We start from the raw sequence: 24,982 nt of genomic DNA, 5'->3' as shown, positions 1-24,982 counted from the left end.
ATTACATGCAAAAGGCTATAGTTTATAACACATAGTGAACTGATGTTACTGGTAGATGTCTTGGGTATGTGTGTTTTGTAGATTGCTGTGCAACTCAGTTCAGCTAGGTGCAGTTTTCTGCGTTCACCTAGCGTTTCTCACAAATGAAATTGCACATAAATTGGCTGGGCATGGTGGCTTACACTTGAAATCCCAGTACTTTGGGAGACTGAGGCAGGAGGATCATTTCAGTCCAGAAGTTCAAGACCATCCTGGGCATCATAGACTCTGTAAGAGAGAGGATGGCGGGGAGGAGGGAAGGAAAGGAAGGGAAGAAAGGAGGGGAGGAAGGAAATTGCACATAAGCATGTACGAATGAAATACATACCATGTTTGAGTTGTTTTGTAATGTGTCAGTCATTTTGGAACTAGGTAGAGTATGAAATAAATGCATTACATAATACATTTTATACGAAAAAACGTAGTTTACCCTAAATTCCTATTTTACTCGTATATAATTTTAGAGCTTAAAGGGATAATCTGTGTTAATCCACCATCACAGATGAGACAACCAAGACCAAGGGAATATAGATACATGGAGTGTTGTGTTCAGAAATCTTTTATCTGATTATCTTTTATCTGCATCTGGGATATAAATCAAGACTGTTTAGTTGCATTAAAAATGACTTAGATTATCACTAAGGCAAGAGTGGAATGTTTCATTCTTTCTGAAATAGTTTCAGATACCTGAAGTTCTGATGGTCTTTGATTTTAGCAAACAAATTTCTCAGTAAGAAAGTAGTCACTCAAAGAAATAGGTTATTATGCGACCTTAGAGCTGCACCCTATCCTCAGGACAAACGCTGTTTTCAGTTAACTTTGCATGTGGCATCTGGCTTTATCTGTATCTGCTATTCTACCCTAATGAATGGATGTGCTAAGTTTTACTTTCTCAGAACTTAAGAAAAATCCGCACTACAGCTACCAGAATGTTTCTCAAAATATTGCAGTTGTGAAAAATTGGAAATAAACTGTTTTGACTAAATCTGGTACATGTGTAAGATGAGATACTATGCAGCCAGTAAAAATTACATTGTAAAAGAAGAGCTCTCCATCTGAAATTTATGAGTCCTTTGAAATTATATATTCTAACTCTGAAGGCCAGATATTTAGTTTTTAGAGATGGTGTCTTGTTATGTTGCCTAGACTGGACTCCCAACTCGTGGGCTCAAGCCATCCAACTGCCTCAGACATCCAAGTAGTTGGGACTATGGACTCAAGTCATCCTGCTGTCTCGACCTCCCAAGTAGCTGGGACTATGGGTGTATACAACTACTCCCAGCCTCCAGCTTTTAGTCTTTTTTTCTTTTTTTGAGACAGGGTTTCACTCTGTCGCACAGACTGGAGTGCAGTGGCATGATCACAGCTCACTGCAGCCTGGAACTCCTATGCACAAACAATCCTATTGCCTCAGCTTCCCAAAGTGCTAGGACTACAGGCACACATCACCATACCTGGCTAATGTTTTTAATTTTTAATTTTTGTAGATAACAGGGTCTCACCATATAGCCCAGACTGGTCTCAACCTCCTGGGCTCAAGTTATACTCCTGCCTCAGCCTACCAAGAGTGCTGAGCCACTGCACCCAGCCCCAGCTTTTAGTTTTTATGCTGTTGTTAATCCATTGTGTGCTCATAATCTCACCCTCTTCAATATAATGTACTCTGGTGATGGAAGTATTCTATTTCTTTGATGTCTGATACAGTGGCCGTAGCCATATGTGACTATTAAATACTTGAATTATATCTAGTGAGGAACAGAATTTTAAATTTTAATGAATTTAAATATAAATAGCCACACATGGCTAGTAATTACCATTTTTAGCATAGTTTTAAACAAGTTACTTCATAACTTGTTTTGAGGTTTGGCTGAGCCCTGAAGTAAAAGGCATTTTATATGTGAAGAAATCTTAGGAATCCTTTAGTCGTGATCCTTTTCTTTAAGTCAAGGTAAACAGCTTCAAGAAGTACTTTTACCTAGTTCTAAAATTTTAACCTTTCATGTATGAATTTTAGTAATAATATAATTTTCTTTTTTTTTTCTTTTTCTTTTTCTTTTTTTTTTTTTTTTTTTTTTGAGACGGAGTCTCGCTCTGTCGCCCAGGCTGGAGTGCAGTGGCCGGATCTCACCTCACTGCAAGCTCCGCCTCCCGGGTTTACAGCATTCTCCTGCCTCAGCCTCCCGAGTAGCTGGGACTACAGGCGCCCACCGCCTCGTCCGGCTAGTTTTTGGTATTTTTTAGTAGAGACGGGGTTTCACCGGGTTAGCCAGGATGGTCTCGATCTCCTGACTTCATGATCCGCCTGTCTCGGCCTCCCAAAGTGCTGGGATTACAGGCTTGAGCCACCGCGCCCGGCCAATAATATAATTTTCAATAGCAGTAATAATATAGCCCTACTATTGGGACTTTTTTTTTTTTTTGAGACAAGGTCTCACTCTGTCCCCCAGGCTGGAGTGCAGTGGTTCAATCTTGGCTTACTGCATCCCCTGCCTCTTGGGCTCAAGCAATCCTCTTGTCTCGGCCCCTCAAGTAGCTGGAACTACAGGCACACACCACACACCCAGCTAATTTTTTATATTCTTTATAGAGACAGGGGTTCACCATGTTGCCCAGGCTGGTCTTGAACTCCTGGGCTCAAGTGATCTACCTGCCTTGGCCTCCCAGAGTGTTGAGATTACAGATGTAAACCACTGTGCCCAGACATATTATTAGGACTTAATAGTATTTATGGAACTGTAATTTTATTTTACTTACTTTGCCATGTGATTTGTATAATTAGGAGTTGGCAAATTATGGCCTGTGGGCCCAATTCAGCTCACTTCTAGTTTTTGTACAACGTGACCTCAAAGTGGTTTTTATAAATGCTTGAAAAAAAGGATCAAAAGAAAAATAATATCCTGTGAAAATTATATGGAAATTACCTATAATTCAAATTTTAATGCTCATAGAGTTTTATTGAAACACATCTGTATCATTTACTTACATGTTGTCTGTAGCTGCTTTGCACTACAATAGCAGAGTTGAGTAGTTACAACAGAGACTGCATTGTCTGAAAAGCCTAAAATATTTATCATCTGGCCCTTTATAAAAATATTTGCTGACATTGCCTCAGTCCAATTTGACTGCTATCACAAAGTAACCATAAACTGGATAACCTATAATCAACAGAAATTTATTTCTCACGGTTCTAGAAGCTAGGGAGTCCAAGATCAAGGCACTGGCAGGTATGGTGTCTGGTGAGGGCCTGCTTTCTGGTTCATAGATGGCACCTTCTAGGGTGTTCTTAATCACAGAAGGGATGAGGGGACTCTTTAGGGTAGACCTAATGCCTAGTAAAGGCCTTCTCCTTCGTAGATGGCCATCTTCTCACTGTAACCCCATATGGTGGAAGAAACAAAGGGTCTCTCTCTGGTTTCTTTTATGTGGGCACTAATCTTATACATGAGGGCTCTGCCAAAGACCCCACCTCCTAATACCATCACCTTGAGATTTATTATTTCAACATGTGAATTTTGAGGGGACGTAAACAATCAGACAGTAACAGACATCTGCTAAAGGTAATCTTTAAAAATAAAAGGCTGCTGGGTGCGGTGGCCCACACCTGTAATCCCAGCACTTGGATCACGAGGTCAAGAGATGGAGACCATTCTGGCCAAATAGTGAAACCCCGTCTCTACTAAAAGTACAAAAATTAGCTAGGTGTGGTGGCACATACCTGTAGTCGCAGGTACTCGGGAGGCAGAGGTTGCAATGAACCGAAATGGTGCCACTGCACTCCAGCCTGGTGACAGAGCAAGACTCCATCTCAAAAATAAATAAATAAATAAAAATAATTAAACCAAAAAAAAAAAAAGCCAGGACAGGCTATAATATGATCATTGTATATATTTTAGATTTGATGAGTTTGATGAAGCAATTGATGAAGCTATTGAAGATGATATCAAAGAGGCCGATGGAGGAGGTATGTGTTTGTCATTCTCTCTTCTTCGTAGAACTCTGCCAAGAAGTTCATTCAGGTGCCAAATTAGGGCAGTGAGCATATTTTTTTATTATCTTTCCCAGTGTGTATTATGATTAGTACTGATGTTAGTTGTCTCAGATTTAGAGTAATTTTTGGACACGATGTCAGTGTATAGACTCAGATCTTACTAATTACTTTTAAAGCAGTTTTGTTTTACAACCTGATATAAAACATTGATGTTCCTACATAGGTTAAAAAATTTACTTCTGATTCCATATAGAAAACTGAGGAAACTTTTGTGTTGTCTTTGAGACTACAAAGTCTCAACAATTATGGATAATCAGAACCAAAATAATTTAAACCAAAATTTAAGTTAACCTATTAAAAATTGGTTTTCTTAGTTTCATAGTCTTTAGTAAGTGGCATTAAAATAGAAGAACTTGAAGGTAATTTAATTAAAGCACTATTAGCCAATGCTCCAATATGGAGCATTCTGGTTTCTACTTAGTTATTATGAAAACTCTGGAAAAGATTGATAAGTAGGTCGTTTAAGGCTTTTCCAGAAATGTTTGTCTTGTTTACATCTTTGCTGCTGAATTCTCACTTTTTCTGTCCTGCAAACACTGTTTTTAAAAACTCTATTGGCCTCTTTCTAAAGCCTTGTCCAAAAGACAGCTTTCAAGAAGAGATTCTTGAGTGACTGCTCATAGGTATGAGGTTTCTTTTTTGGGTGATGAAAATGTTCTGGAGTGAGTTAGTGGTGATGGTTGCACAGCTTTGTGACTATACTGAAAACCTCTGAATCGCACACTTTAAGAGGGTGAATATTATGGTGTGTGAATTATATAAAAATTTAAAAAACAAGAGGTTCCCTACGTAGTAAACTTCTATTCAGTAGGATAAACGAATGCTAAAACTCTGAGACCTCTGTCAGCTGAAGTCATGAGAAAACTGCGTATTTGTAGGAAGAAAATAAAGAAATGAAGAGCTGCTAAGCATGAATAAGGACTGTCTCTAGAAATTAAAGGGAAGCTTTTAATAAATACATATTTTTCTCTCCCTGAACTTCCCTCCTCCAAACTCAGGAGTTGGCCGAGGAAAAGATATCTCCACCATCACAGGTCATCGTGGGAAAGACATCTCTACTATTTTGGATGAAGAAAGAAAAGAAAATAAACGACCCCAGAGGGCAGCTGCTGCTCGAAGGAAGAAACGCCGGCGGTTAAACGATCTGGACAGTGACAGCAACCTGGATGAAGAAGAGAGCGAGGATGAGTTCAAGATCAGTGATGGGTGCGTGGTCTCCCACTAGACCCCAATCCCTAGATACCAGCAGGAACAGGACTGGGCTAGCAGAGAGGCTTGCCCGTGCCATGATGAGGGTTTTCTTCTTCATGTCCATAGACTAGCTCTGTTTATTTTCAGGATATTTAAAGCAGATTCGAGAATACTAATTTTGGCCCGTTTTTAAAATTTAGAACAGAAAATAGATTTATGGTTGTTTAACATTCAAAATTATATTTAAATTTTACTGACTACAATTAAACTTTGATTTGTCAAGAGCTTTCTCTGTAACTCTGTGCCACCTTCTGCCAGGTCTGTGAGGGGTTTCCAGTCCTATGTGAAAAATAAATAAGTAATTAGATATTATCCTCTCATGACTCATAGGAGTTGGACTTGGGACAGGTAATCCAGTATAGAAGATCAAGAAAGGCTTCTTTGCATAGTTGAAATTGAAACAATATTGCAGAGTTTCTCCTTTCAGATTATTAGAAGAGGAAACAAGCATATAAACCACAAAAAAAAGTCATTCTGCATAACTGCTACTGAAATACAGGGAAAGATAAATTAGGGTACAGAGGAAAGTTGGCTTAAAGTAAAAGTAAAGCTTGATCTGAAATTTGAAGAATAAATATTTGGAATCAACAAGTGTGGGACTAAAAGCAGGATAAGATAAAGGTATTATAAGCATAGAAGTTTTATGTCCAAGACAGCAAGCCATAAAATGTCATGGAATGTTTGGGAAACTCCTGTTGGCTCAGGATAGCAGGAATAAGGGGATGAAGTAGAGAGTGCCCTGCTGGAGATGTGGTGAAGTGATAAAAAGAACCAGATTAGGGAGTGTTTTATTAGTCATGCATAAGTGTTTTGACTTATCCTGAAAATTATACAAAACCAGTGAAGGGTTTTAAACACAAAATTAATATGAGATTTATGCTTCAGAAAGATTCATCCTGGCATTCGTTTGGAGAATAGATTGAGGGGAAATGAGACCAGATATTAGAGAAACTATTTGTGGAGTTGCTTTTGTAGTTTAGGTGAGTATGAAAAGCTGAAAACAGAAGAGATCAGGTTTGAGAGATTATCTTTTAAGAGGTAGACTCTAGAGAAATTAGCAATTGATTAGATATGATCAATGAAAGGGGGAAAGTTAGGATAAATACCACGCTTCTGGTTGGAGTTACTGGATGAGCGATGACGCCAAATACCAGGCCAGGGAACAGAAGAGAGAAGTAGATTGGGAAATAATGAATTCACTTTTGAATATGTTGAATTTAACATAGGGGACATCTCAAGAGGTCAAACCAGTACAGAAATCAACATTAATTCATCTTTACAACCCCTCCTAAGAGGATAGGGGGCAAAACATTTTCCCCATTTTATAAATAGGGCATTTGATACAATTATCTGGATATGTTGCACTATACTTAATGATTCACTGGGCTCACTAGAATTTGAACTTAGTACTCTTAAAAAATGGGTTCACTCTTCTAAATACTATTGTATTTTATCTGGTTTCTCTTGGACAGATCTCAAGATGAATTTGTTGTGTCTGATGAAAACCCAGATGAAAGTGAAGAAGATCCACCATCTAATGAAGACAGTGACACTGACTTTTGTAGCCGTAGACTGAGGCGACACCCCTCTCGGCCAATGAGGCAGAGCAGGCGTTTGCGAAGAAAGACCCCAAAGAAAAAGTATTCCGATGATGATGAAGAGGAGGAATCTGAGGAGAATAGTAGAGACTCTGGTAAAAATAATCTGTATCCATATGATACCTCAGCTCAACAAATTCTTTTTTTTTTTTTCTTGTTGCTCATGCTGGAGTGCAATGGCACCATCTCGGCTCACCGCAACCTCTGCGTCCCGGGTTCAAGCGATTCTCCTGCCTCAGCTTCCCAAGTAGCTGGGATTACAGGCATGCACACCATGACCGGCTAATTTTATATTTAGAAACGGAGTTTCTCCATGTTGGCCAGGCTGGTCTCAAACTCCCGACCTCAGGTGATCTGCCCGTCTCGGCCTCCCAAAGTGCTGGGATTATAGGCACGAGCCAGCACACTGCCCAGCTCAACAAATTCTTATGACTTCTGGAGTTAAGAGTTCTTTTTTTTTTTTTTTTTTTTTTTTGAGACGGAGTCTCGCTCTGCCGCCCAGGCTGGAGTGCAGTGGCCGGATCTCAGCTCACTGCAAGCTCCGCCTCCCGGGTTCACGCCATTCTCCTGCCTCCGCCTCCCGAGTAGCTGGGACTACAGGCGCCCGCCACCTCGCCCGGCTAGTTTTTTGTATTTTTTAGTAGAGACGGGGTTTCACCATGTTAACCAGGATGGTCTCAATCTCCTGACCTCGTGATCCACCCGTCTCGGCCTCCCAAAGTGCTGGGATTACAGGCTTGAGCCACCGCGCCCGGCCGAGTTAAGAGTTCTTAAAATTCTGTTCCTAAGACTTATTTCTGACTAAATTTTTCTCATAGAAAGCACATCTGAGAAAATACATACAGATTGATATGTTAACTTCATATCAGATGCCTAGTAGGATTGTGATGACTCCTTGGTGTCAGATGTTTCCATGCCTAAACCTTCATCTTCATAGGGTTTCTTGGAAATCATTTTCAATAAACCGTGAACATTTCCATCAGATGCCCAGCTGTTGGAGAGAGAAGAATATAAGTTAACTCACATTTAGACCACAGTCAGTGTTGAGTAGTTTTTACAGGTTAACAGTAGTTGGTGTTGTTATAGAGTATGCTTATCCTTATTAAGTGAGTAAATAGAGGCTCAACCACTAAAAGAAATGCGTGCTCATCTTACTGGAGCACGCATTTACTTACTGGATAGGTGTCATCTTACTGGAGAAGAACCATAGATAGGAGTGTCAGACTCTGGCCATCTTTGTGGGGGTTTTTTGGTTTTATTTATCTTCTTTCCTAAACTGTCTAAATAACTGATGATAATATCATGCCGCTTTATCAGTGATTATTTCTTAAGAACAAGGACATTTTCTTACATAACCACAGTGCAGTTACCAAATTCAGATATTTTAACATTGATATAATGCTATTACCTAATTAACAGTACACATTCAAATTTTTATCAAGTATCTCCGTATTATTCTTTATATCTTTTTATTTTCCTAACCCAGGATCCATTCCAGGGCTACGTGTTTATTCACATCTCTTTAGTCTCTATTAATCTGGAATGTTCCTCAAATTTTGTCTCCTCGATCTTGATATTTTTAAAGAGTACATACTAGTTGTTTTGTAAGATGTTTCTCAGTTTGGATTTCTTTTGTTTCCTTGTGATAAGATTCAGATTACGCATTTATAGCAGGAACAGCACAGAGAATGTTGCATCTTCTGAGTCTCTTTATTATTTTTCCTTATAATTAATAAGTAATTTGTGGGAATTTGAGACTATTTAAATATCCTGTTCCTTATATTTCACCTACTAGTTTTAGTTTCTGTGGATAATTCTAACTCTGTCATGTCTGTTATATTTATGTATTGTTGTTCTGTAAGGAAGAACATTTCCCTTCTCCTCCGTATGTTTATTTATGTCAACGTATACTCATGGATTCTTATTCTGATCAGTGGATATACTACATTCCCATCACTATTTAGGCTCCATTTGTCCGAAATTTGGCCAATGAGAACCACTTCAACCTATTGGCAAGCTATTTTGAAATGTTTGAAATCCATGAAAGAATAAACAAGCTTGAATGTAGTACTTTGGTGGAATTTAATGTTCTGAAAAACAGCGGTGACATAATGCAATAGCCTCACTCTGGTTTATTGATCAGAGATGACAAGAACAATCCTATTTAGCAGTGCTTTGCAAGTTTAGGTCTGTGTACTTTTATTTAGCAGATTTGTATTCTTTATGGAGAAAAGTCAAAAATATAACTTGAGTTCTATATTTATGTGGAACAGATTCATGAGTTTTCTTTGGTTAGAGGGCTTAACCTCTGCAATACATTATGACTATAGCCACATGTAGAACAGCAGATTATCAGGAGGCAGATTTGTGGTAGCCGTCTACCAAGAAGAGCAGTCATGGCAACTGTGTACCTGACCAGGTAGCTGTAGGTCAGTTGCAATAAGGACTATTTCTAAAAAAGTATAAAACATTTAGGCCGGGCACGGTGGCTCACACCTGTAATCCCAGCAATTTGGGAGGCCGAGACAGGCAGACTACCTGAGGTCAGGAGTTCAAGACCAGCCTGGCCAACATGGCAAAACCCCATCTCTACTAAAAATATAAAAATTAGCTGGGTGTGGTAGCGGGTACCTGTAGTCCCAGCTAGGAGGCTTAGGCAGGAGAATTGCTTGAACCCAGGAGGTGGAGGTTGCAGTGAGCCAAGATCACGCCACTACACTCTAGCCTGGACGACATAGTGAGACTCTATCTCAAAAACAAACAAAAAAGGATAAAACATTTTCTAATCTTGAGGATTCACTGCTAAGAGTATACATTGTGAGGTTTGGCATTAAAAACCCCCACAGATTGACTCATTCTTTTTTTTTTTTTTTTTTTTTTTTTTTTTTTTTTTTTTTTAAGTGAGACTTAAAGGCCAGGCATGTTATAATCTCAATGCTTTGGTAGGTAGCCAGGCGTAGTAGTGCGTGCCTGTGATCCTAGCTCTAGCTACTGGGGCGGCTGAGGCCAGAGGATCTCTTGAGCCCGGGAGGTTGAAGCTGTAGTGAGCTGCGTTCATGCCACTGCACTCCAGCCTGTGTGACAGTGAGATACTCTCTCAAATAAAATGAGACTTACAAAAGTTACTGTTCACTTAAAAATATTTATGACTGAACTCTACTTAGTAGCTTTTCATTTTTATAACCTAAGCTACATTTCTACTTAATAGACTTAAATTTTGTACTTTTTTCTTCCTTTTTTTTAAAATAGAAAGTGACTTCAGTGATGATTTTAGTGATGATTTTGTAGAAACTCGGCGAAGGCGGTCAAGGAGAAATCAGAAAAGACAAATTAACTACAAAGAAGACTCGGAAAGTGACGGTTCCCAGAAGAGTTTACGACGTGGTAAAGAAATAAGGCGAGTTCACAAGCGAAGACTTTCTAGCTCAGAGAGTGAAGGTAAGGCATAGGTCTCCTACGTATAGAAGTTTGGACAAGGCAAAATAGACATTATAAAGTGAACTCAGGATTGTGATTCTGTACCATTCTTTAAAATTAATGTAACCAGGCCAGGCGTGGTGGCTTATGCCTGTAATCCCAGCAGTTTGGTAGGCCAGGGCAGGCAAATCTCTTGGGGCCAGGAGCTCAAGACCAGCCTGTCCAACATGGTGAGACCTTGTCTCTACTAAAAATTAAAAAATTAGCCTGTGTGGTGATTTGCATCTGTAATCTTAGCTACTCAGGAGGTTGAGGCAGGAGAACTGCTTGAACCTGGGAGGCAGAGGTTGCAGTGAGCCAAGATCGCACCACTGCATTCCACCCTGGGTGACAGAGGAAGACTGTGTCTCAAAAGAAAAAAAAATCATATAACCAATAGTATCTTTGAGATAAAACCTATAATTTTGTGCATATTATAGTTTAAATAAAGGATACTTGATAAGAGGCTAATTTTTAAGATCTCCATTGTAGTTAAAATTTTCATTGAAACTAGAAGAATCTCAGAAAATTGTGATCTGATCAAAATTTATTCTGCTTTTTTTTTTTACTCCCTTATTCATGGCCCTCATTTTGAAATAACCTCTTATGTCCTCAATAGCTGAAAGGTTTCAAATAAAAGTGCCTACTGTCTCTTTCCACCTTTACTATGATTTCCGTTGGAAACTGTTTTATTTCCTAATAGCTATAGCTGTGCCCCCTACCAGTAGTACAAGACAAGCTCTAAAATATGAATTTCTGACATCCATTTAGTCTTTTTTATTATTTATTTTATTTATATATATATATATATATATATATAGAGAGAGAGAGAGAGAGAGAGAGAGAGAGAGAGAGAGAGAGTGTGTGTTTTGTTTTTTTTTTTGGAGATAGAGTCTCACTCTGTCGCCCGGGCTGGAGTGCAGTGGTGGGATCTCGGCTCACTACAACCTCCGCCTCCCAGGTTCAAACAATTCTCCTGGCTCAGCCTCCCAAATAGCTAGGATTTTAGGCATGTGCCACCACGCCTGGCTAATTTTTGTATTTTTAGTAGAGACGGGGTTTCACCATGTTGACCAGGCTAGTCTCAAACTCCTGACCTCAGGTAATCCGCCCGCCTCGGCCTCCCAAAGTGCTGCGATTACAGGCCTGAGCCACCGCGCCCAGCTTTATGGCCTATTTTGAAGATTGTTTTGCTTTCATAGATTAAACATGAATTTAAGTTTGAGCCCAAGACAAAAGAGGAAGGGGAAAAAAATGTTTGGATGTGAAATGCTAAAGAAGGGAGGTGAACATCTTTTTTGAATGTGTACTTACCTTCATGTGTCACAGAGACAAACATAAATGCATTAGTTAAGCCATTAAATATGAATATTTATTAAACTAGGCCCTATTCCAAGCACTGGCATATAACAGCAGACAAAATAGTTCTTATGAAACTCTTATTTTAGTTGGGAAGAAAGCGACAATAAACAAGATAAGTAGAATATATAATATATTAGAGATGAGTGCTGTGGAAAAAAATAAAGGAGAAAAGGGGATTGGGAAAGTAGTTGAATTTCAGATAATATACTAAGGAAATCCTCACTAAGAAAACATTTGAGTGAAGACCTGAAAGAAATGTTGTGTGTGAGTCATGCAGTTATCTAAAAGAAGAATGATACAGGCAGATGGAACAATAAGTATGAAGTCCTTGAGATATGTTTGTGCTTGTCATGTTCAGCAAACAGAAGGGAGTGCAGGGTTGTTGGAGCAGAGTGAGTGAAGGCAAACATAATGAGATGAAGCAAAGAGGTCAATGGGGACCAGTCAGCAAACGACAGCCCACCTGCTTACATAAATAAAAAAGCAAGGTTTTGTTTTTGTTTTTGAAACAGAGGCTCACCCTGGCTGGCGTTCAGTGGCATAATCACAGCTCACCATAGCCTCAATCTGCTGTGCTCAAGCAGTCTACCCTCCTCAGCCTCCCAAGTGGCTAGAAGTGGCATAAGCCACCACACTGTGCTAATTTTTAATTTTTTTTTTTAATAGAGATGAGATCTTGCAGTGTTGCCCTGGCTGGCCTTAAACTCCTGGCCTCAAGTGATCCACCCCCCACCTTGGCCCCCCACAGTGTTAGGATTACAGGTGTAAGCTACTGCACCCTACCCTGTAATACAATTTTTATTGGAAGACTACCATGCCCGCTTGTTTACATATTGTCTATTGCCTGCTTTCTCAAAAAGCTGAGTTGTTGTGACTGAGAGTATAGGGCCTGCCTCTTATATAAAAGATGTGCTAATCTCTGATGATAAATAGTGCCGTGCAGTTTAACTTTCTGCAGTGATTATATATGTGCTGATGGTTACAATAGCCACTAGCCTTCATATGGCTTGAGCACTTGAAATGTGGCTAGAGTGACCATGGAACTGAATTTTAATTTTTATTTAATTTTGACTAATTTAAATTTAAAATAACCACATGTGACTAGTGTTTACCATATTAGGTAACACAGAGTAGGGTATTGTATGGACTTTGGATTTTTATTTCGTGTGAGGTGAGAAACATTTGGGCCAAAGCACAGATGAGTATTGAGAAGCAGATGAGGAGGAGGAGGAAAGCAAACCATCACACATTTTGAGCAAAGGAGTGATGTGATCTGACTTAGGTTTTAATTTGCTGTGGTAGCTGTGTTATGAATAGATTGAAGGGGGCTAGGGCAGAAGCTAGAAGACCCATTGGGAAGTTACTGTAATAGTCCAGGTGAGAGATGATGGAGGGTAGAACTGGGTCAGTAGCAGTAAAGGGGCAAAAGCAGTCACATTAGGGATATGTTTTAAAGTGAGACCGAAAGGATTTACTGTTGGGTTGGGTGAGAGAAAGAAAATAATCAAGGATGACTGAGAAATTGGAGGAGCAATTGTGGAAAACTAAGATGGTAGAGACCACAGTGCTGCAGGATTAAGGAGAAAATTTAGGAGCCCACTTTGAGACACGTCATTTGAAATGCCTGCTTAGAGATACCCAGGCCTAGATGTCAAGTAGGCAGTTTGATACACTAGTCTGGAATTCAGTGGTTGCCTAAAATAAATATGAAAGCCATTAGCATATAGATGGCATGCCAAGTTGTGAGACTAGGTGAGCTCTTCTAAAATGGAAGTAGAGTCATCTTCAGTATCCATTGGGGATTGGTTTCAGGATCCCCGCAGATACCAAAATCCTTGGATTTATAAGTCCCTCATATAAAATGGTGTCATATTTGCATATAACCTACCCATATCCTCCATATACTTTAATCTCTAGAATATTTAAAATACCTGATACAATGTAAATGCTATATAATTGTTATACTGTATTGTTTAGTGAATGACAAGAAAAAAGTCTTATGTATGTTCAGTTCAGACACTACCATCTATTTTTTTCCTGAATATTTTCCATCTGCAGTTGGTTAAATTCATGGATAGGGAGGCCCAACTGTATAGACAAAGAAGAGAAGACAATTAAGACTACCAAGGGTGTCTGATAACTAAGATGAGAATTGGCACAGTGTTTAAGATGTACAGAGTTGGGTGTCCAGTTTAAATCTTTCCTTATCAGCATGTTGACATGATAACCTAATTTGTGTACTAGTGGGAAGGAGTTTCTTAGTTTGTAACTAACCTATCTTCATTTAATTCAAGCATTATCAGACATCTTCCCCAAGAAATATGCTGTTGGCCAGGCACAGTGGCTCACGCCTGTAATCCCAGCACTTTGAGAGGCCAAGGTGGGCAGATCACTTGAGGCCAGGAGTTCGAGACCAGTCTGGCCAACATGGTGAAACCCCGTCTCTACTAAAAATGTAAAGAAATTAGCTGGGTGTGGCAGCACATACGCCTGTAATCACAGCTCCTCGGGAGGCTGAGGCAGGAGAATTGCTTGAACCTGGGAGGCAGAGGTTGCAGTCAGCCGAGTTTGCGCCACTATGCTCCAGCCTGGGAGACAGAGTGAGACTCCGTCTCAAAAAATAAAGTAGGCCAGGTGCGGTGGCTCACGCCTGTAATCCTAGTACTTTGGGAGGCCAAGGCAGATGGATCACAAAGTCAGGAGTTCGAGACCAGCCTGGCTAACATAGTGAAACCCCGTCTCTACTAAAAATACAAAAAGTTAGCCTGGTGTGGTGGCAGGCACTTGTAATCCCAGCTACTCGGGAGGCTGAGGCAGGAGAATGGCTTGAACCCGGGAGGTGGAGGTTGCAGTGAGCCAAGATCACGCCATTGTACTCTAGCCTGGGCGACAGTGTGAGACTTGGTCTCAAAAAAAAAAAAGAAAATATTCTCTAAAATGATAAATAAAGTATACCATGAATCATATTGGGCACTGTTATGGGACTGAGAAGAGAGAAATCAGACCAATTATTGAAAGGACATTTTTATGTACAAGCAATTCTGAAAGCAGGCCGTGGTGAATATGGGGAGGAAAAGGAGAATTAAATTCGTTTATGGTTACCCATGCCAATGGCTTAAATGTGCTGTTTATTCTAGAGAGCTATTTGTCCAAGAACTCTGAAGATGACGAGCTAGCTAAAGAATCAAAGCGGTCAGTTCGAAAGCGGGGCCGAAGCACAGATGAGTATTCAGAAGCAGATGAGGAGGAGGAGGAAGAGGAAGGCAAACCATCCCGCAAACGGCTACACCGGATTGAGACGGATGAGGAGGAGAGTTGTGACAATGCTCATGGAGATGCAAATCAGCCTGCCCATGACAGCCAGCCTAGGGTCCTGCCCTCAGAACAAGAGAGCACCAAGAAGCCCTACCGGATAGAAAGTGATGAGGAAGAGGACTTTGAAAATGTAGGCAAAGTGGGGAGCCCATTGGACTATAGCTTAGTGGACTTACCTTCAACCAATGGACAGAGTCCTGGCAAAGCCATTGAGAACTTGATTGGCAAGCCTACTGAGAAGTCTCAGACCCCCAAGGACAACAGCACAGCCAGTGCAAGCCTAGCCTCCAATGGGACAAGTGGTGGGCAGGAGGCAGGAGCACCAGAAGAGGAGGAAGATGAGCTTTTGAGAGTGACTGACCTTGTTGATTATGTCTGTAACAGTGAACAGTTATAAGACTTTTTTTCCATTTTTGTGCTAATTTATTCCACGGTAGCTCTCACACCAGCGGGCCAGTTATTAAAAGCTGTTTAATTTTTCCTAGAAAACTCCACTACAGAATGACTTTTTAGAAGAAAAATTTCAACAAATCCTGAAGTCTTTCTGTGAAGTGACCAGTTTTGAACTTTGAAGACAAATAATTGCTGTAAATTCCTTTTGATTTTCTTTTTCCAGGTTCATGGTCCTTGGTAATTTCATTCATGGAAAAAAATCTTATTATAATAACAACAAAGATTTGTATATTTTTGACTTTATATTTCCTGAGCTCTCCTGACTTTGTGAAAAAGGGTGGATGAGAATGCATTCCGAATCTGTGAGGGCCCAAAACAGAATTTAGGGGTGGGAGAAAGCACTTGTGCTTTAGCTTTTTCATATTAAATATATATTATATTTAAACATTCATGGCATAGATGATGATTTACAGACAATTTAAAAGTTCAAGTCTGTACTGTTACAGTTTGAGAATTGTAGATAACATCATACATAAGTCATTTAGTAACAGCCTTTGTGAAATCAACTTGTTTACTATTGGAGATAACCACACTTAATAAAGAAGAGACAGTGAAAGTACCATCATAATTAACCTAAATTTCTGTTATAGCAGAGTTTCTTGTTTTAAAAAAAATAAAATCATCTGAAAAGCATTTGTACAGTAAAATGTATAATGAAGCTTTGCCAACCAGACTGTGCTAGCAACACATTTTTTTAAATAGCTTTATGCAGTGGTAATAAGGTGGCCTCAAATATATTATGTCTGATGGAGAGTTATTATTGAAATGGATGTGGTCTTTGTTAAGGCCTGGGTGGACCGTAAACTTTGCCAATAGTATAACTCTTGTCTTCTGGCCACTTGATGTTTAAATATCTGAAATATCATTTTGAAAAAAATACATCTATATATAACATACATGAAGAGATGCTAAGCTGACAGTGATATTTTAGCACATTTGAAGACTGGGAAGAGATTTTCAGGTGAATTTTAACTGGTCTATTCTTGCCCTTAGTATCTACTTCAAATTGAAGTCTACAAACAAAGCAGTTCCTTTGGGAGGTTTTTAGTTTGAGTTTTAGCATGTGTGCGTGTGTGTGTGTGTGCGCGTGTGCGTATGTGTGTGTGTTGGAATTTCCTATCTGCCTGGATATATTAGCAGAGTTTGAATGTAGTTTTGGCCTTTGGCCGTTAGACTTCTATTAAAATTCATTAATAGTCATACAACCAACATAGAGTTGAATGAGAACTGCCGATGTAATTAATAGGCATGACATCCATTTCAAACATCTCAACACTTTAAAGAAAAGCCCTTTATTTAAAAAAAAAAAAAAAAAAGGGTTTGTAACTAACTAAATACCTAACATGTAATTGACACTAAAATATGAACTTTGTCTTATTTAGTTTCTGTTATAGCTGTAAAACTTCAGGCAGAGCCATAACATTGTACAGAGTGTAGCACTTGTGATTAAACCTAGCCTGTTAAATCCTGAAACCTTCAACCATTACTTCTGTGAATACTTTTGCCCTGGGATTTGGGTTTTTCTGTTCCAGTGTTGTGTCTGTTGCCGGCAATGGACACACCATATCTGCTGCTGGCCCAAGGAACGTCATTAATTTTTCTTTCCAAATTAAATATTATGTGCTAGTCAGTATATAGTAAAGCACTTCTCTTTTTTATTACTAAAAAGCTGGCATTAGATTTGCATTATAAATACCTCTCTAGGAACTTTATACTCCTTTTCCTTCTTCAACAGGTATTGCCCTTAAATCTTATCTTTTGGCCTTGAAAGTTTATAGCTGTTGTTTTTCAGTTGTTTGTTGTTTTGTTTTGTTTCACTTTAGTTCTGTAGTACCTGCCCATTAATATTTTTGCTTTGATTCTAGCAATGTGTATGTATCTGTAAAAAAATAAAATAATGAAAGCAGCCTAAAAATAGGATGCACCAATAGCGTGTGGTTCCAAGTAAGTTGTGATTTTTATTTTGAGACAGTGTTCCACTGGAAGGGAAGGAAGGGCTTACATTCACAGATGGTAAAGCAGGACTGTGGAAGGAGCTGCATTCACTTACAGTCTCCTTTCCAGCTAGGTTTGTTTTATTTATTTGCAAGTCAGCTAAGAATTAACCTTTTAAACTATTAAAACAGGCCAGCAATATAAAGATTTCTACCAGTGCAAGGTAAGTGGTTTGAATGTACAGGTGCCCTTTCCTGCCACCCAGTCTCACCCCACCATTTTAGTCCTGCAACTGGGTAAAGCCACTATTGTGTGGAAACTCTCCCATGTGCCCTGTCTCTACCTCTGGACACACCAGCTCCTCCTTCCACCTATTAGTTCTATTCCTCAGTTAAGCCAAGTGATCAGAAGTAGTATTAAATGGGTAGATAATTTTAACAGGATGCCTAATGTGAAATAAGGAGTTATTTTTACTCTTCTTCTATAGAAAGCCTAAGGTAATTTTTACCATCGCAAAGGCTGAGTATTCCATTTAGCAAATGTCCCACTGACATGGGTTTGGAGACCACTTGTGCTGCCTGATGTTTACCAAACTTGAGTAAGTGTTTGTCAACTTGATAGTGAATGTACCCCTTCTCACCTTATATTTTGATTAAATCAATTAACTATAGGTCATCTACCAAGAATGTAATCCAAACAGTTGATAAAACATTATGCAGATTGATTATTATTAAATTTTGAGCAGTGCAAAAACAGTTCTGCTGCTTGGAGTTCAAATTCAGTCCCTCAAAGAGTTTATGATCACTGAAGTACACTCTGAAGGTATCCTGAAGAAGTTAAAAAAAAATTTAGAAAACGAAATGTTCTGTATACAAAGACAATACAGTCCCTACGAACTGCAGAAAGTATAGGAAAGCAGTAATTGATCTAGAGTTTAGACAGTCTTGGATCTTTTTTAGAGCACTAACCATGGATTTAGACTCAATAGCTGCTACATAGTAGAGCCCTTTAATAATTTAATCCCCCCTTTTTGAAATACAAGCTGGAGTCCCAAACTCTAGACGGTAGCAAATGTATTAAAGGGAGATGTAGATTAATACTCAGTATATTTAGTTTGCAATTTCTGTAAAGGTCTGAAAACTAGTCAGCTTTTCACAAAGCAGAAACTTTGAACTGAAATATATGTGAAAATGACTCAGACTGAAAACATTTTGGTTTTGTACATCAGTGCTGATAAAATAGTGTTTAAAGAATTTTCCATCATTGGCACATTACTGCAAAATGATGGCAAAGATATTTTCAAGAATGTACATCAAGTTGTATTTCCTCGACATCCTTTTTTCAATTGTTCAAGGTTACAGATTCAGAGGATAAAGGGGAGTTTCATTTAGAATAAATTGATGTCTACTGGTAATCTATATAAAAGTGACCTGCCCAAGAACCAAAAACTTCAAATGCTAATGAAGCTTTTGAACATTTTTAAACAAATTAATTTTAAAAGGGTGTTACACATACCCAGTTTTTACTTTTTGGTTGATGAAATGCATCCCCTAATATATATTTGAGCAAAGTACATACATTAAGAAAAACATGGACATTTACTTGTTTAACTTAATAGTCAAAATGATGAGGAAATATTAGCTGTTTTTAAGTGGGATTGATGGAATGTCCTTTGTCATAAGAAATGCCTTTTTAGCTTGTTTGTGGGCATAAGAGATGTTAACCATTCGCTAGTTCTACCACACAACTGTAAAGAACCTAATGAATCTACAAGTTTAATATTCAGAAAAAGCTAGGAACTCCGCTCTTCACTAACACAGTGGAACAGGTCCATTATTCAAGGTGATGCCTCACAGCTATAGAACAACTATTCAGAGACCTAGAGTTAAATGGTACATGTGTATTTGTGTGTGTGCGTGCACGCACACACTTCAGATAAGTATCAGAAGAAATAAAAATGAATCCATCATTAACTATTGAAAGAAATAAGATGGCTGCATTGCAACAGATATAATTATAAATATCATTTAATTACAGAAAATCTAGGCAACAGTTTCTCCTGATGTTTGACATTCTCAAAATATCTTCCTCGTTCTCCAAGAAGCAGAGAATGCCAAGGCTGCATATCTGCTGTAATCTACCTAGCCCTCTTCTGCTTAATATGATGCATTATTGAATCTTCTTAGATTAAAATCCATTCCTATTTTATCTACCTTTCCCAAAGTATGTACCTGTAAACCTACCTTGGAAGTGGCAAGTTAACTGATTTTTTTTGTGTCGTTTTTATACCAATCCTTAAGGTCAAAGCCTTTTGCTATCAATGTATTTAAACTGAGTTGCTATGTGTTCACTTAATTTGTTTTCAAAATATTTTGCTCCAACTTAAATTATCTCTTAACATCTTTTGAGTGCCAAGAATTGCTAAGTAACTGTAATATGTTGAACAGAGTAATTCCCAAGTAAGCAAGCAGTCATAAGCCAAAATTTAATGAACTTAGTATATAACCACTTTAGATTATACACTCACCACTTTTTGTATTCATTCATGCAAACCCTCCTGGAAGTCAATTAGAATAGGATCCCATTTGTGGACTTTTTTTCCTCCTTTTGGACACCTGAGCACAATTTTTTTTTTTCATTTCATATTTATACCACTTTGGAAAATTCATTAAACCCAATTCTGGCACATTGTAATGGTTTCAGTTAATGAAGATGTTATTTTTATTTTAATAACTTTAAAATATTACTATCCTATACATAAGTTATATGAGAGGACATAACAATAGATGAGTAGAAATTTATTAAATTTCTTGGATATTTTGAATGAGAAAAAACATTTTTAAAGGAGTTTTTTTTTCCTTTTTTGTCCAAACCGGTACAAGCTAGAAAGTTTGCTAAGGACTGAAAACTTGCCTTGTGCTTTTTGCCACTGGATGATGTAAGTTAAGAATGGAATTGTTAATTCTAAGTATATATTTTCTTGACTTTCATCAGTTTCTAAAGAAATCTAATTTAAGTGTTTTGCGGTTTTATTTGATCTGTATTTATTGAGTTCTGGTCATAGACCAGCAGCTTGCATGTCATGCTCATGAACAGCCAGAACACAGTTATTGGGGAACTTCATGGCTCAAAACCTTCTGAATCATTTAACTTATTTTGTATGTTGCAAAAAAAAAAAAAAAGTTTATTTTGCTTGAGAGTCACCTTTTTTTTTTTTTTGATAACTGTACAGCTTTTAAGGGATGGGAGGTGGGAAAATACCCTAAAATAGGATGTAGATTTTTTACAATTGTGTTTATGCTAGATCATCTACAGGTGCATTATGTAATTAAACCTAAAATTGTTTAAAAATTTGTGCCATGTCTTTTTCATTCTCCTGCCCTTTAGCAGAATTGGTGCATGTCAACTGCTATGTGGACAAGCCTTGAAATTAATAGAGTAACAAGCCCTGTCTCCAAAGCTTTAAGGTCACTGCATGAAAATTGTGCACACAGACACACACACACACAGATCTAGCTTATATTAGTAAATGGATTTTCAGGATCAGAACAGCTACAATAGCCCAGATTTGGCTGTTAACAGCATATTCTTATAGGGCATGGTTTTTGTGATTCCTAACTAGGGTATTCTCAATGTTAGTCTGGTGTTCTATTCTCTTTCAAAGTAGCTTCTTGATGATGGTATCTGTTGTAGCTTGCCCAAACCTGCCATGAGGTTTTGTGTACACTTCGAAAGGGTATGTCCTATGCTAAGATGGGGGTAGAGCAAGGCTTGATTTTCATCTATTCATGTAAAAGAAGGAAAAAACTAGAATTGCTCTATTTGGTTATTCAGTGGACTTAATTCCACAGGAATAGTTGTCTGCTGAAGCGTGGCAGCAAGGGAAGTCAAATTCAAATTTCAGTTCCCTCCTTATTTGCTAAGTATTTTGAAATCTTGTAGAACTTCTGATTCTAGCACAGTCTTTTACATGGCACGTTTTACCATGGTATATTCACAGCTTCGTTTAAATGTCAGTGCTTTTTCCCATGTCATAATTTTGCCATTCTAATTTCTCACCTTTGTAGTACAAGTGTATTCTTGAAAATAATTAAATTCATCTAAGTGTGTCATAATTTCTATCAAAGCTATATTCATGTTTTGCCAGCGTCAGTTTTTTGCTGTCCTCATTCAGAAGGGAAGCCTGGGGATCATGAGTTTCCATGTGAAGAATACAAATTCCAGATAAAAATTTGTAAATGTTGTCTTTTAGAATTTTGATTTGAAGTAATAGCTGGAATTCAGGGACTGTCTGATCAGAATGTCTCTTGATTTTCCAGCATGCTTATATGAAATGCTTTATTTTCCTATGCGTTAAAAAATGTATTCCTGGAATAGGTTCTCAGAATGCTTTATTTGGTTTCTAGGAGATGAGATTTAAAGCAGAAGCTCCAAGATTAGCATATAACTCTTGAGGTAATCAGGACCGTGCTGTTAGTCAAATAGAAGCTGGAGTGCTCTCTGTCACATAATATACTGCATGTGTGTGGGGGCGGGGGGCAGGGAAGATCAGAAAACTGGAAATGTAATTCTGATAACACACAAAGTAAATTGTGCATTAAAAGTATGGGAATTCTTGGTAGCTTAAAGCTTCAGGGGTTTACTTCAGTGTATGAACACCTAGTGTGTTAGAATTGCAGTGCATAGTTGTTTAAATACAATATTCCTTGTAAGTGACAACCAAAATATGTTGTGGCTGGTGCCAATATTTTTGTTAATGAAATGTTCAGTGTCTCACTACAGTCTGATCAGAACTCTTGGTGTTATAAACCAGGCCTAAAGCCATTTTATAGCTATTGGCCTAATCGTGTAACTTTTTCTTTCAAAATGTTTTATTATAATACTTCTGTCATTTCTTTCACTTAATATGTCAATTGTCATAATAAAAATTTAAATTTGAATTATTTAGCATGATGTGTTTGCAAACTTAGCTTATTTTAAATTTTGTGGCACATGGAATAAATTGTCTGTAGCAGCTCATGATGGTTAAAATTTATCATCCAGGCCTAGATAAATTGTTCTCCCACTATCTGGAAAGTAAATGTACAAGTGCATCAGTTTCCCTAAAATAATTTTTAAGGCTATTTGCCAACTAGACAAATATAGATATTAGAAAACTATTATTGATTTCTATCTTTAGCCTCTGGAAAACTAATACATTATAGAGGCTGTGGACTTGTTCTGTGTGGTCACATAGGAGCACAGAACTAGACCAGAGGGCAGAAGCCATAGGGCAAAAGTTTTCCATTCATTCTGTGGAAGAAACTTAGTTCTCTAATAATAAACAAGCTTGGAAGTGAATTATTAGGAATAGGGGATGTTTGGAAGTCCAAACATCCACACATTGATCCACACATTTAAAAATGGATTAGACCAAATGACCAACGGGTCCTTCCAACCCTGAGTAGGCTTCTCAACTCCAAATGATTTGACAGTTTTTATTTACTCTTGAAATACAGTAAAATTCACACTGAGCTTGCTTTTTTACCAACAAACTAGCAGAGTATTTGTGATTCTGATTGAAAATATTAACTAGGTAAAGAACTTTTGAAGAATTTCACCTAATGGAGTAAAACTTGGTCTGTGCTAGCAAGAAAATGGCTAGTTACAGTGCTAAATTTATTTGAAATTTTCACTTTAAGAGAATCAGTCAAATGACGTGAGCCACCGTGCCTGGCCAGCCCATTTCTTTGTCAGATTATGAGACCAGAAGATGTAGAACAGGTCTTTTCTTTTACAAATAGAATTAGTGTACTATTCTGTGATTCTTTAGTAGAGGCAGAATTATAAAAAGTAATGAAAATATTCTACTGAAATTAGATGTCGGGACCCTTTTGGGTGAGATTAATGCTTGTGTCATTTTGATTCTTAGTGAGTTTGCAAGAGCTCTTTAGGGTCCTATAAGTCTAAATGAATATCAAAGAGAAAGGACACTCTAAGAGGATGTAACTTGACATTGCAATAAGAGTTTAGCATATGCAGTCAAATCCCAAATGAAGTCAGCTGGGAACCTACTAGTATTGATATCGGCCACCTATGGCTTCCTTATTATTCCTCCTTGCCCATTTCAGAGCCACTTTACCCACATTTAAGCACCTATCTTTCTCCCTAGCCCTGTCTCCGAGGAGGTATCTTCTTTTTGCAGTACCTTGTCTGCCTGTGTCCTTGATCAGTAGTCTTTTTATTACGGCCTCTCGGTTTTCACATCTTACTTCTCTATCTCTGATCTCCATTACTTGACACACACTCCTCTCTAAATAAAGTTCTCCCTATTGTGGAAGACAAAAGTTTGATCCTGTGTCTGGTTTGATACCCTTCCCAGTTACTTCTTATTTAACTTCCAGTCTTTAAAATAGACAGACTATGGAAAACCCTAAACTGTATTTGGAAATTATTACTGAAATGTCAGAAATTCCTAAGAGAAACTCCAGAAAATGGGCGCGGTGGCTCAAGCCTGTAATCCCAGCACTTTGGGAGGCTGAGACGGGCGGATCACGAGGTCAGGAGATCAAGACCATCCTGGCTAACACGGTGAAACCCCCTCTCTACTAAAACAATACAAAAAACTAGCCGGGCGAGGTGGCGAGCACCTGTAGTCCCAGCTACTCGGGAGGCTGAGGCAGGAGAATGGCGTAAACCCGGGAGGCGGAGCTTGCAGTGAGCAGAGATCCGGCCACCGCACTCCAGCCTGGGTGACAGAGCGAGACTCCGTCTCAAAAAAAAAAAAAAAGAGAAACTCCAGAAAACAAGCCACCTTCTCAGCAACATACTTTGTTATCATGAACAACTGTTACAGAAAGCTGAAATTTAGAACAGGAATATGATTCCTCCCTTTTCCCTGCACTTGGCTTCGTGTTTGTCTGTTGAATGTAATGTGCATTTTGTTTTCTCTTTGACATTATTACTTGCTGGTGGGACACCAGTAATTGCACTGTGAACTCACATAACCAAATAGCTCTTACTCCACCATTTAGAACCAAAAAGTTAGAGGAAGTACTTCATTAATGATGGTAGAACCTTATTTGAACCTGTACTGTCCCTAGCTTCAACCATAAAAGATTTTCTGTAGTAACAACAAAGAGAGGTAAGCTGGCTCAATGCTATTAGGTTGGTGCAAAAGTAATTGCAGTTTCCGCTATATATAATACATTTTATAAATTTTTTTAAAGGGCAAAAACTGCCCTTTTTTTTTTTTTTCTTTGAGACAGAATCTCTCTTTGTCGCCCGGGCTGGAGTGCAGTGGTGTGATCTTGGCTCAATGCAACCTCTGCCTCCCAGGTTCAAGGGGTTCTCCTGCTGCAGCCTGCCAAATAGCTGGGATTACAGGCGTGTGAGCCACCATGCCCAGCTAATTTCTTTGTATTTTTAGTAGAGACTGGGTTTCACCACGTTGGCCAGGTTGGTCTCGAATTCCTGACCTCAGGTGATCCACCTGCCTCGGCCTCCCAAAGTGCTGGGATTACAGGCGTGAGCCACCATGTCTGGC

At 38.5% G+C, this 24,982-nt stretch overlaps 1 protein-coding gene across 3 annotated transcripts in view; it reads left to right on the top strand.

Annotated features, from left to right (window-relative positions):
• Window positions 1-22,400, top strand: part of RSF1 (remodeling and spacing factor 1) — a 156,984-nt gene extending 134,584 nt beyond the window's left edge. For all 3 annotated transcript variants that reach the window (XM_008020259.3, XM_073019621.1, XM_073019622.1), the window contains 5 exons: window positions 3,933-4,000; window positions 5,086-5,293; window positions 6,811-7,031; window positions 10,186-10,374; window positions 14,892-22,400. In XM_008020259.3, coding sequence (XP_008018450.1) covers window positions 3,933-4,000; window positions 5,086-5,293; window positions 6,811-7,031; window positions 10,186-10,374; window positions 14,892-15,466 — 1,261 coding nt within the window. In that variant the 3' untranslated portion in view covers window positions 15,467-22,400. The remainder of the gene's footprint in view (window positions 1-3,932; window positions 4,001-5,085; window positions 5,294-6,810; window positions 7,032-10,185; window positions 10,375-14,891) is intronic.
• Window positions 22,401-24,982: the final 2,582 nt, after the last annotated feature.

This window comes from Chlorocebus sabaeus, chromosome 1 (assembly GCF_047675955.1).
Source record: "Chlorocebus sabaeus isolate Y175 chromosome 1, mChlSab1.0.hap1, whole genome shotgun sequence".
Classification (NCBI taxonomy): domain Eukaryota; kingdom Metazoa; phylum Chordata; class Mammalia; order Primates; family Cercopithecidae; genus Chlorocebus; species Chlorocebus sabaeus.
The sequence above is the reverse complement of the archived record's forward strand: the minus strand, read 5'-3'. Positions and strand labels throughout refer to the sequence as shown.